The sequence below is a fragment of the Calidris pugnax genome, unplaced genomic scaffold (assembly GCF_001431845.1).
Source record: "Calidris pugnax isolate Ruff unplaced genomic scaffold, ASM143184v1 scaffold60, whole genome shotgun sequence".
In the NCBI taxonomy this organism is placed as follows: domain Eukaryota; kingdom Metazoa; phylum Chordata; class Aves; order Charadriiformes; family Scolopacidae; genus Calidris; species Calidris pugnax.
Genome location: NW_015090831.1, coordinates 157,314 through 170,737, shown reverse-complemented (window position 1 = coordinate 170,737; position 13,424 = coordinate 157,314). Strand labels below are relative to the sequence as shown.

Genomic DNA, 13,424 nt, shown 5'->3' with positions numbered 1-13,424 from the left:
TCTGCATTACTCCGTGACAGGGTAATTGCTCTGCCTGCCTCGACATCTGAGCTGCTGTGAAGGCTCTTCCATGCTTGAATTGTAGCTGTTACTATGGTCGTTGAGATGCAGAGCTGGGTATTTCCAATATATTAGGTATCAACGGAAAGGGTTGAGGGAAGTACAGAAGTAGTGGTGCTGTCATTCTCCTTCCTTCGTTCTCTTATGTGTTTTCACTGCGTATGTTTTTAATTACAGTACGTGAAAGGAGGCTGGGGCAGACTAGTGCTAACACCTCTGTTCTATTGTATGCTTTTAAATTCCTGCTCCAGCATCAGGTCAGTAAACATTCACGCTCCCAGCGCTTCTGGCATTTAGTGTCTTGGTTTGTAAACGAGCAAGCAAGTCTAAGTTGTTGTTACTGGTCTCCCAGTGAATCAGGAACGCACTCAACCAGCAAGGCAGCAAGATCTCTGGGAGTACAGTTACTCCATTAGATTATGGATGCTGGTATCTCCCTGGCTCGCATTATGCTAGAAGTCTGGGCTTTAGAAAACTTGATATCTTTCAGTTATTGATGGCAGAGGAAAAACTCCATTAGATTATGGATGCTGGTATCTCCGTGGCTTGCATACACTCTAAGTCTGGGCTTTAGAACACTTGAGATCTTTCAGTTATTGAGGGCAGAGGAAAATAATCATAGAATCATAGAATTGCCCAGGCCGGAAGGGACCTCCAAAGGCCATCTAGTCCGACCCCCCCGCAGTCAGCAGGGACACCCCCAACTAGACCAGGTTGCCCAGGGCCTCGTCGAGCCTCTCCTTGAATATCTCCAGGGAAGGGGCCTCAACCACCTCCCTGGGCAACCTGTTCCAGTGCTCCACCACCCTCACAGTGAAGAACCCTCTCCTCATCTCCAGTCTAAAGCTGTTCCCCTCCAGCTTGAAGCCATTGCCCCTCGTCCTGTCACTGCAGGCCTTTCTAAACAGGCTCTCCCCAGCCTTCCTGTAGGCTCCCTTCAGGTACTGGAAGGCTGCTATTAGGTCTCCCCGGAGCCTCCTCTTCTCCAGGCCATAATCTACATGTGCCAGTGGTGCTGTTGGTCCTACAGTTTGCTCCCAGTGATCATGGAATGAGAATAATTCAACCCTGTTTGGTGGAACGTGTCCCCATGTTCCCGCCGTGGTGTGCCACCATGCAGGTGCCGTTTTGGCTCTGCACTGGTCAGCATGAAGTGAGGTGGTTTGGGGAGCAGAGATGTGTCCAGACTCATTGCCTACGCTGGCCGTTGGGGTCTGGGCTCGATGCCGTTGGGATTACCTGGGTGGTGTCAAGACCCTTCAGGAACTCCATCCTCAGGATTCAGTCACACAATAAATCAGTGGCTCTGGATTAATCCCCGGCAGACTGAATGAGTATATTGCCCAGCAGCAAACGTGACGGTTTTATGCTTGTGAAGTGCTTTCTCTGCAGAACAAATACCATACAATGCAGGCAGTGGGGTGTGAGCATCTCATTTGTTTCTTCTTGCCAATATATATCCAGCCTGATGGGACGCTCCAAGACCAATGGTGTAGTTTGTTCTCTGATCCCCTTCAATCCTTGGTTTCGCAGAGCACGCTGAAAAGAAAGCTGCTCTACGGACCAGTGATGCCCTCTCGTTTTATTTTGACCTCTCCTGACCTGAGGTGGATTTGAATCTACGACTGACAGTGCTCAGTATCCCATTACTAATCTCCTGAGCCACCCAGTTGCCCCATAAATCTGTAAGTGATACGTTTAACAAAGTGGAGATTAACACAACACTGCCACGGCAGAATTAAGATGTAGTTATGTCTTGAACCAGGGCTGGTTTATGTTCCTCTTCCCTTCTCTAGGTAGAGCTGAAGGTCAGCATCTCACTTGGGACTTTTACTTCACCAAAACGGCTTCATTTCATGATTTGAAATATCCACCTAGCTTTTTTTGAATTTTATTGGAATATTGTGAACACTGATGATAAGCAGAGTTGCTGTTCAAGTGTAACTTACTCTCATAGCCCCCCACTGATGAGATAGCCCTGTCTGACTCCTCTCCTGTTGCTGCCATGGGGAGCTGCCTGAGGATGGGTTTTACTGCTTTATTTTTCTGGCTAGGAAAATTTTATATTTGTTAAAAGAAAGTCACAGCATTCTTTAAATAACCAAAACCAATTTCGAACTATTGCATTTTTACAAAATAGACAATTAATACATTGTTCTCTTTTCATTCTCAACTGATACTAAAATCACAAGACCTTTAGTTAGAGGAGTCAGATTCTCAGGCCTCTATAATTGTGGTACATTTCTTTCTCTTTTCTTCTACAAAGAATATTATTTTGTCTTTTCTTTCTAAACTGTAAGTTTACATGGGTTTATATACAAAAGAAATTATCAAATTTTCTTATCTGTTGATGCAAGGGAGTAGGGTAGGTTAGCTGAAATGCTGGAGCCTGGTAAAATCAGAGAAATTTTGGATAATTTTGGGTCTGGTTTCCTTCAGAGCTCATTGAGGGCTTATTTTTCTAGAAAGGTGTCATGTTTTAACCCCAGCCAGCAGCTAGGACCACACAGCCACTCGCACAAGGTGTGTGTTGAAGGTGGAAGCTATCAAAAGCAGGTTAGAAAAGGACTCCATGTGCCAGCTGTGGCTTGGAGTATTCTGTATTAAATATCCTCGCAAGATTCCTGTTTACTTAAGAACTTCTGATGTCGAGAGGATCTTTATCTGAAATGCAAGTGACTGCATTATAAAGTTAATTTAATTAAGCCTGTCTGTGCTTTGCTGAAGTAAAATGAGTAGATTTATGAAGGTAGCTTCACATAGGCCTGAAAAGGTCGATTAAATTAGATAGAGCACATTAAATTAAACCAGTAGTTATCTGTTACACATAATGCAGTGGTGTGAGGTACCTGAAAACCGGAGGGATGGTGCAGGGGATGATGTTCTCCTGTTTCCCCTGGGACTGTTACAGTAGCCTGTGTCCAATTCCTCACTCTGATGGTTTTATACCCATGATAAAGCAGAGAGGTCTGCTGAACATACAATCACATGTCTACTTAAAACTCAGTTTTGTGAGAAAACATATGTGTGAAACAGTTATTTTAATTTCTTAATGTGGGATGGAAGGCCCAGGAAAGAGGGGATGATGCCCGTCTTAAGCTAGTGCTGTGCAGAGCACCAAATGGAATCCTTTTCCCTGCGATCATTAATGTAGCTTCATCTTTTCAGAGATTAAATTTAACTGCAGGAGGATATCACTGCTCTCCGAATACCCGGTTTTGTGCCGTTGCATAAGCAGTTAAGTAATCGAGGCCCAAATCTGCCAGCTGCCGCGTGGCGTGCAGGGCGCTGGTGGGCTGGAGGGATGGTGCTAATCCCGACGGCACCGGGCTGGGCTGTGGAAGGAGAACCAAAGGATGCTTGGACCGATCACCTGGAGGAGGCTTTGTCCTGGAGCCTTTCCCTGTCCTGTCGCTGAGCCACGCAGGGAGTCCCAGAAGAGGAGGAGGAGGAACGAGTCGGTTGCCCTCAAGTAAGAAGAGGTCCCATTTTCCATGGTGCTGGTGGGTGCTGCAGCCTCCAGCAGTGATGGAGCTCCTGGTGCTGCTTCTCCAGCCCCCCAGCCTTCCTCCTCCCAGCTGGGAGGGCTCTCTCAACCTGCAGTTTATCATCTGATGGCCAGGCTGGGAGCTGGAAGATGGCTTGCACTGCTTTTTATAACTAACATTACATTGGTAACGTCCCATCTGATCAGCTGAGGAGTGCTGAGCTTTTCTGAAAGTTAGAGCTTTTCCAGGGACCGCGATGGCTGGACACACCGGGTCTATCTCATCCTCTGGAGTGGTGACTACCTTGCACCAATACAAGTAAATAATAATGGAGAGTCGTGACTCTTGAGTATTGCTGTGTCAGAATTATAAAAAAACTATTGCCAAAGAGTACTATTTAATAGTTGGGTTTGTATTGGGAGATCTTTATACTTAAAATTCATATAAAGTTTCTTTAAGAGTATATTTTCCAGGTCATGTGTCTAGGTGGAAGAAAAAGATTTAAAATAATTTCTAAGGTTTGGTTTCCTAAATTGCAGATCTATACTAAAATATAAGAATGCTTTCTGAAAACAGGATTTATTGCAAGGAGTTAAAGGTTCTTTCTGCTGAAAGTGAAAGCTAAAAGTGGATCACTGGCCCCGTGCCAAATTCCATCAGATCAGAAATATTCATAAGGTAGATCAATAATTAAGCCCGCTATGCAAAAATAATGCTGTGTTCGACTCAAATTGCTCTGCAGTGCCTGCTCATACACAACTGCTTGTTTTAATTTATTTTCCAATCGAGTTTTAGGACTATTACCAAGATTTAAGAGTTTCTTTTGGAGAACTTGGTTTGACTGTGTAGCGGATTCAGGTTATTCTGAATAAAATTCCTTACATTTTTTATCCCAGGTGTTCTGAATTTTCATCTCCTGGGTGAGTTGCTGCTGTGCTAATGTTTTCAGAGGGTAAGCTAGTGTGGAAAATAGGTAGAATGGCAGTGGCATTTCCTTAGTCAATATGACTGAATAAAGGAAAAGCATAATAACTAAATTTAACCGTTTTGCTAACATGCATTTATTTTCTCCCTCTGTCTTTAATCCTCATGTTTTCAGTCCTCACTAGAGAGAAATGAATTTGGGAGAATGCAATAGGTCCTGTTTTTTCTTGTGCTTTATCAGCAAAATAGCGACAGCTTTGTAGTTGCAGAATTTCTATAACTTGTGGGGAAAAGAAGTCCTTCTATCTAATTAGTCTTGTGCTTTATCAGCAAAATAGCGACAGCCTTGTAGTTGCAGAATTTCTATAACTTGTGAGGAAAAGAAGTCCTTCTATCTAATCTCAGAAGACATTTGCAGGACCAGCTGTTTATCCCACTTGCAAATGGGTTAAGTTTGATGCAGCGTTCAGTAAATGTGGCCTCTACATTTTCAAAGGGAGTAAAGACTTTAATTCCTATAGGCTAGAGAGAAGAAATGTGTTTTCCACCCCCTTCCAAGGGAGAAGCTGGGTGCTGCGCGAGGGATGTGCCTCGACTGAAAAATTGAATTGCTGCTGGTAATAGTTTGCTTTCTGCTCTTTGAAAAATTCTGTCTTCCAGGCCTGCAATTATATATCTTTTATTTATAAAACCTCTCCTACAAGGGTTCTTATGGTAGTGAAAACTAGCTGGGAAATAATTTCTCATTAATTAAGCTCCTACATATCCCATGATTCTATTACCTGTATACTCATCTGTTGTACGTACTGGCAGTGGCACCTTGTATGGTATGTTAAACCCACTCCTAGATCATTCATTCCCACTGCGTCAATAAAACTCGTCGACTCGAATAGAGAGCCAGGAAAATAATGACAGAGTTTCAGCAGTCGTGATTTTGCCAAAGGATTCATCTGATAAACTGAGCCACGTGATTCGGCACTGATTTGTTTCTGCAGGGACCAAAAGTTTTCTGATGATTGTATGAGTGATGCACGCCTTTTGCAGGGGTAAAGGGGGATGCCTTTATCTGACTAGGTTGTGGAGAAAAGAACTTTCCTGCCTTCTGAGGGGACAGAGGGCTAAGATGGATGAGAGGGACCCTGTGTACATGATATCTCTGCCCGTTTCAGTTGAGTGCCCTAACTATTGGCTGGTAGGAAGAGCTGCGAGGGACCCTGTGTACATGATATCTCTGCCCATTTCAGCTGAGTGCCCTAACTGTTGGCTGGTAGGAAGAGCTGAATCTGGCATCCTGGCAGAAGTGAACCCCTTTCCAGACCTCCTCGCCCAGAGATGCAACTGGTAGCATGGACACATGGACTTTGTGACCTGTGGTCCCACTCCAGTTGCTGGACCCCTGTACACATGTATGCACACAGAATTAACTCCCTCAGCCAGAAGGAGAGTTAGAAAGGAATTTAATAAGAAGATAGGACTGTGCTGATTGAGTGTGGAGCATGGCCTGCATACATGAGTCATGCTTTTATTCCTTCATCCCATGTTTGTTCTACTGCAAATCACCCTCATCCCTCCCTTTCCTTGCCTTTATCTTCCCCAAATCATCCCCTAACTCTTCTGCAATCCTGAAGTGTTCTTCCCCTGTATCCCATAATGTACACTGTACCCTGAAGCAGTCTGAAAGTTGATCCTGAGAACCTCGATGGTTTTCACACCTGGACCATGGGGCATATACTCTCCAGGGACAGCCTTGGCAGGAGCCCTCTCTGGGTGTCCCTTCTCTTTTGGGTCCCTTGCCTGCCTTTGTGCTTCTGGGCTCTTCTGGAGGTGTGGAGATGAGCCTTGGATGGACTGATGGATGGTTTGCCCTCATTTCAAAATGAATGTGTGACCTCTTCTTGAGTCTTGTTCAAAATGACGTCCCCCTCAAGGATGTGCTGGCATGATATTTTGCAGGCAAGTATGAATGACCTTCACCTCCACTTGTAAGTTTGAGGTCAGAACTGCACTAGGCATGTCCACAACCACCAGTCGTCATATAACTTGCTCCCAGCTGTTTTCTGCTCATGCAGAACAAACTTTCATCTGTCCTGGGATAAATCTGGATGGTATCCTTAATTCTAGGGGATGGTTTCAGGCTATAATTCCTCATCTGACCCAAATGTCTCCTTACAGCCCCAAAAAAGCAAAGAAAACCAGCATTTTGTATGATCTCTTCTTCTTTTCTACTTTAGCAATTATATATCTGAGCTACATGCCGGTGTTGGAAATTCTATTCCAAGCCATCCCCCCCTGCCCATGGGTTTTATAAGGCGCTTTGTGGATGAACCTTGGGCTGTGGATTCTGCCTCTGAGCTCAGATGCCTGAAATTCAGGTATCATCTCACTTAACATCGTAACTGCAGATACACTGGCAGAATCATCCCTGAATGCCTGTCTGAAGATCACAGGGAATTAATCATGAAATTGCATTAAGGCTCCTAATTCTTAGCATGCAGCTCCAAGCACTGAGCACTTCTCATTTCCTGTCTGTGTAGAATTTAGGAGAGTTGATTTTTTTCCTTTTTTTTTTTTTAATAGGAAATGTATTTGGTTATCTTTAATTGAGACTCTGTCAGCTCCTAGAGATAGTACCGCTCTGCGATGTTGCTTGTAAAATGATGGTTTTGGTAGCACAGGCATTTATGGTCAGGATTCTTTTCTGTGCTTGTGAAATTCTCTGATTTTTAAATGCCAGGCCTGTAAACTCCATAGGAGGCTCTAAACATTAAGCTGGTGAGACATTGATTGGTAATACATATGAATAGCCTTCTCCGTGCTATCGAAGGGCCAGAAGAGAATGTATCTAGCTGTCAATACAACTTCAGCAGGAATTGTGTGGGTGGATCGGAGCACTTATCCTAGCCATTATGCAGCAGTGGCAGAAGTTAATGGAACAGATTGTCAGGGGGACTGTAGGAAGTAATGGCATAGGAAGGGAGATGTGATTTATGTATGAGAGATAATCCGCTGCATATAATGAGAAAGTTTGAAAAATAATGTATGGAGGCGGCACACAGATAAAACTGTTAGCAGCAGCTCAGAAAATAACACTTTATTTCTAGCTGCTTATTGCTTTCTTGAATAAGTGCTAATAAGGCTGAAATCTTCCTGATTTTGGTATTTAATTCAAGCTGAGTTACATTTGAAAAAAAAAAAATAATAAAAGCATTTATGGTATTTCTGAAGATGACAATAAGGGGGAAGAGTACCGCTTGGGAACACGCAAAAAAAGTGATATTCATGCTTGCTCACCCTCCCTCTCTGTTTTGGAACAAAACCTTTGGATCTGCCAGCGTGTTGTATTTGTAGGATGGATATGGCTTTTGTTACCTTTGAGGAAAGTCTGTCAAAACTTAAGAGCTTATAACAACAACATCCTCCAAAACAAAACCCCCCTAAAACTGCAGTTTGCTCCAGAGAACAATCTTTGATCTTAACAGTATCTTGGAAGCTGAATTGCCACAGCTTTCCTTCAAGCTGGGCATCTTTTCCCAGCTAAGGTGTTGTGGCCTCCTCCAGCCCCTGTAAGCTGAGGCTATGGGACACATCCAGAGTGGGTTTGTGGGCTGGGATGTGGAAGGAGTGAGGGACAACCTGGTAGGAGAGGTGCTGAAGGTCACAGCCAGCCACCAGGACCCTGGAGATGGTGGTGAGGAGGACTCCCAAGGAGAGCTGGTGGGACAGAAGGGTCAGGAAGCTGAACAAGTTGAGTGGGTGACACGGGAGGTTCCCAATGTTTCTCCAACGTCAGAGACCCAAGCAGGAACTTCTGAACAAAGAAAGAAGGAGGGGGCTGAGGAGCCTAAGGGAGGGCAGCTGGTGGGGTAGGTTGGGAGAAGAGTGTTGAGCAGGACTGAGAGGATTTAGGGCAGAGGAGAAGTTCTGGTAGAGCAAAAGAAGCATAAACTCTCAAACTGAGGATAGGCGGAGGGTCTGTGCCCACTCATTGTACCCTCCTTTGGGGAAAGAAACATGAGCCTTGAGGTGTCTTTGTCTAAGATCAGTTTGGAGATGAAGCCCAAAAAGCCTCCCCAAAAACCTGTTAATGCTGCTTGGATAATGGAGCGCTCTCGTTCTGTGCAGTCAGTGACAGATGCTTTGGGATCCTTCATGTTCATTTGTTTTCTTCAGGTATCAGCGATGGGTGTTCCAGTCTTTTAGCTTCCCAGAACAAAAATCCCGAGGAAGAAATTTGACCCGTGGAGCACGTTTGTGAATTGCTGCTTTACATTTACAGCTTTTTGGTTTGACAGATAAAGAACAGTTGCAGCCGGCGCCTCTTTCAGCTGCGAGCGGCACAATTAGGGTGGGATTGGTTTTGGGGGCATTAGAGCTGTTGAGAGCTCAGTAGAATTGGTTTGATTGCACCAGAGCAATGCTTGCCTGGAGTGGCGTGGTCGCCCTGGTGGGATGATGTACTGGCATGGCTCTCTGCTGCTCTCACACGTTGCTTAGCTAATAAGCCTCAACTCAGGCATGAAGGAAAGAAATGGGATAAGTGCATGGCTGAGGTTGTGTGTCCGTGTGTCTTTTGGCTTCTTGCATTAGAGTTTACCATCTAGTGCTTGGAATAAGCAAAATTGAGGGTAAGGAGGTAAAAAGTCCATTTGCGAATAGTCATAGCAGGACTGGGCAGCCCTTCTCAGCCTGGGAACGAAGAGCTTTGTCCAGCTGAGAGCCACACAATGTGCACTGTGCAGAAAGCTGTGGAGAGCAGAGTTTGGGGTAGGTGCCAGCTGGGTGCTCCCAGCAGTCCCATCACTCTCCTGGGGACTGGGGCTGCTGTGGGGATCACAGAATCACAGAACTGTAGGGGTTGGAAGGGACCTTCAGAGATCATCTGGTCTAATCTCCTGCCAAAGCAGGGTCACCCAGAGCAGTTGCACAGGATGGCATCCAGGCAGGTTTGGAGTATCTCCAGAGAAGAAGACTCCACCACCTCTCTGGGCAGGCTCTTCCAGGGCTCTGCCACTCTCACAGCAAAGAAGTTCCTCCTCATGTTTAGGTGGAATTTCTTATGTTCAAGTTTGTGCCCATTTCCTCTTGTCCTGTCACTGGGCACCTCTGAGAAGAGCCTGACCCCATCTTCTTGCCACCCACCCATTAGATGAGCATTGATGAGATCCCCTCTCAGTCTTCTCTTCTCCAGCTGAACAGCCCCAGGGCTCTCAGCCTTTCCTCAGCAGAGAGATGCTCCATTCCCCTCATCATCTTCTACTGGACTCTTCCCAGCATTTCCCTGTCCTTCTTGAAGTGGGGGGTCCAGAACTGGACCCAGTGCTCCAGATGTGGCCTCCCCAGGGCAGAGCAGAGGGGCAGGATGACCTCCCTCCATCTGCTGGCCACATTCTTTTTAATTCACCTCAGGAGACCATTGGTCACCTTGGCCACAAGGGCACATTGCTGGCTCATGGTCAGCTTGTCCAAGACTCCAAGGAGAGCTGGTGGGAAATTGATCTGAGTCGTCTCTTTGGGCTTGTGTCTTACCAAGCAGGGTGCTTGGGTGGCCCAGTGTTCACCCTATGCCAGCACAAGCCCATTAATTATTTACTAAATAATTTATAAATTGCCGTCTTATCCTTGATCTGAAATTCTGGGATGAAACACAAAGAACACACGTCGCAGACAAACACCTCTCTTGTCTTATTTCCCCTGTGGCTGTTAAGTACCCGAGTTTAAGGAGCAGGCGAGTGTAAGCTTATGATCTGCTTGAAGTAAAATCAAAGTGTGACAAAAAACGGTTAATTGAGCAGAGCGTTGAAACAGCTGGCTGCAAATGGCAGAAATGACACGTCGACTCAACAGAACAAGACTCCTCCATCAGGTATCCAGCCACCTCCCAGTTGCTTTGAAGCCCTCGTTATGCAGGTGTCATGTCTTCGAAGGGAAATATTACAGGCTTTGATGGAAGATAAGAAAGATGCTACACGCACACTTAGTGTAACTTTAAATGAAGGGATTGTATTTTAAATGCAGATGTCTTGCTTGGTTTTGAGTTGTAAGGAACGGAACTGCTGTCTTAGAAATTGATTTGCCTTTTAAGTGTCAGGCAAAGCTATTTTTAGGATTGCTAATACGTGTTTCTCTTGTAACCAATTACATCTGCTACAAAGAGGAATCAAAATTTGCTGAAAGTGTATGTGCAGGTTGTGCTACGCTGTATATACATATGAATAAGTGTCAGTCGTGCTGTACCTGGGAATTAGGGTAGCTCGGTGTCTATGGTGGGACAAATTGTGGTTCACAACCTGGAAGTGGCCCTGATCCCATTCCAGACATCATTTCAGAGCTCTCTCACATGGCATCCTGTTATTTGTTGGTCCTAAGGATAAAAATCATAACAATTTCTGAATGAAATATAAACTTAGGGCAACGTAACAGTCTGCCTGGGCTGCTTGTTTTGGGTATAACGCACATTTTGGGTTTTACCGACACACATTTGCATATTTAGTGTAGAAATTAAACCAGACTATTCCTGCTGAAGGAACACATAGTGTGCTGGGACTGTGCTGGGACCACAGTGGGCCACCTTGGCCACAGCAGGAGGCAGCTCTTGGGACCTGCAAGCTTCTGATTCCCTCTGGTCTGACCGTTGCGCCTCACACCACAGCTTTCACTAGTGCACAGTAATGAATAGCAAATCTTTTGGGAATATTTATATGGCTATTCCCTCTTAACTCCTTTCTCCAGAGGGAGAAAATCATCCACTTTCATTTGCTGATATTTCAGCTTATTGTTTCCTGCAACTGTAGCTGCTGACCCAAATGTGAACACACAGAAAACATATGCTGTGTTTTATTCGCCAGCTATAGAAAAGATGGTTTCAGAGCACACGAGATGTCACATCTGTTTATTCAACAAAATATCGTCGTCTCCATTGCACTGAATGGCTTCCTTTGTAGTAAATGCTGCATTTCAGGGTGCCTGTTAAATTGGGGCTGTAAACAGTTTTAAATGTTCTTTATCTTACAGAGTTTCTCTTTTGTTTGCAGCAAGGGAAGCCGTATGTCTTTGATAGAGTGTTACCTCCTAATACAACCCAGGAACAAGTTTATAACGCCTGTGCCAAGCAGATTGTTAAAGGTAGGTGTTATCTTTGTTTATTCCTGCTTAGGGGGAGGGAAAAAGACATCTCCTGTCCCCTCAAGCTATTTAAAGACAGGATAATAAATGTTTAGATGTCTGTGTGGGAGTTTAGTAATTAGTAATTCCAAACATTTCCTTTTTAAGGACTTGTCTGTGTAAAAAACACCAACCACAAATAAACCAACAAACAAACAAACAAAAAGAAAAAGAGCTGAAGGAATTGCAGTAATTGTTTCTTACTTTCTCCTCGTGTGTGACTGTTATTCTGCACAAATGCTGGCTTTTTGTGATGTATGAGAAACAACAAAAAGCATGTTCTTCGGGCAGCAGTGAGCCTGTTCAGTATGGAGTGAGCTGTGTCCTTGAATGCAAGGATGGACTATTAAAGGAAAGCATAGAAGGTGCTGGTTTTGTACCTGCTTTGCATGCAGATAGCTTGCATTTAAAAATGAAACAAGGGCACGTGGATAGCATCCTATTTGTTTAAAACAAAACCTTCATAAACTGTTGACATATCAAGATTTTAACTTGGGAATCAAACTTTTTGGGTGCATTTTAATTGCCTGCCATAGTTCCCCTCCCCTTGCAAATCACCCTCAGTCCTTCTGCTTGGTTCTGATGCTGGATACTCCATCCACGATGGTATTACAACTGGATACTCCACCCATGATGATATTACAACTGCTACAGCATGTCAGGGGTTACGAGTAGTACCTTGTCTAGTTGTTCTCTGGCCTTGTGCAGTGTCCCTGTCCCCTCCAAGATTTGCTTCTCCCTTTTTGTTATTAAATCAAGGTATGCAAACAGCAGGAATGGTGTCAGAGCTGGTCAAAGGTAGTACCTTGTCTAGTTGTTCTCTGGCCTTATGCAGTGTCCTGGTGCCCCCCAAAATGTTCTTCTCCCTTTTTGTTATTAAATCAAGGTATGCAAACAGCAGGAATGGTGTCAGAGCTGGTCAAAGTTGTGCTTTTATAGCAATTCAAGGCTGCACGTTGAACGCGGTGGGGTTTATGTGGCATGAGAGATTTGGGGTTGCTCAGAGGTGCAGGACCTGCTGAAGCAGCATCGAAGGACTTAGTAGCGTTCCAGGCGTTGAAGCTGGATCTGCTGGATCTGCCGGTGGGGAGAAGTCCCTGGGGTGAGCAGCCCTGCTGCAAAATCTGGGTTCTCTTCTGGAGGAAATTGCTTGGCTCGCTCAGAGAGCCTCCAGCAAACCAACGTGTGTGTAGTCTAGATGACTGGGGGTGAGGACCAGAAGCTAAATTATTTGATGTTGGAAAGAGGAAATGAGTCATAAGACTTCAGTTGCTTCTTCTCAGCGGGGAGCCTAATTATGGCAATTTTGACTTCAGATGGGTAAGCCTTTAATAAAAACTGGTGGGATTGGAGTTGTAGAGTTGAGAAATCATTAGTTCGGGTTGCTGACACACCACTCAACTTTTGGAAGTTTGGGGAACTGTTTCAATACTCCAATGTGTGCTAACAGAAGCAGCAGAGTGCTGTTTGTAGCCTTGCGGAGGGTATTTATATCCCCTGTGGAAGTTGGTTTCCTCTGAAAATAGTGATAAAAATAAAATCCTGTTTGAGAGCAATTTGGAAGACCTAAATCAGTGACTAAATCTTCTTCATTAGCCAAATAGCCAAATACTTCCCAAAGTCCTATTTGAAAATAGAGCTCAAACACGCTTTTGCATGTGTGCTAACTTAGACCTTCTAGATACCTTGAAAGGCAAGTTTGATGGGGGGGGAGTGTAGAAGAAAGGAAAAGAGGAAGAGAAATGGGGAAAAAAAGAGAGGAGAGGATGAGAAAGTGAGAAGGAGGGCGAT

At 44.7% G+C, this 13,424-nt stretch overlaps 1 protein-coding gene across 1 annotated transcript in view; it reads left to right on the top strand.

The window, feature by feature from the left end:
* The window catches only part of KIF5C (kinesin family member 5C), a 93,237-nt gene that overhangs the window by 16,385 nt on the left and 63,428 nt on the right, over nt 1–13,424 (top strand). The window contains exon 2 of the mRNA XM_014941184.1: nt 11,504–11,594. Coding sequence (XP_014796670.1) covers nt 11,504–11,594 — 91 coding nt within the window. The remainder of the gene's footprint in view (nt 1–11,503; nt 11,595–13,424) is intronic.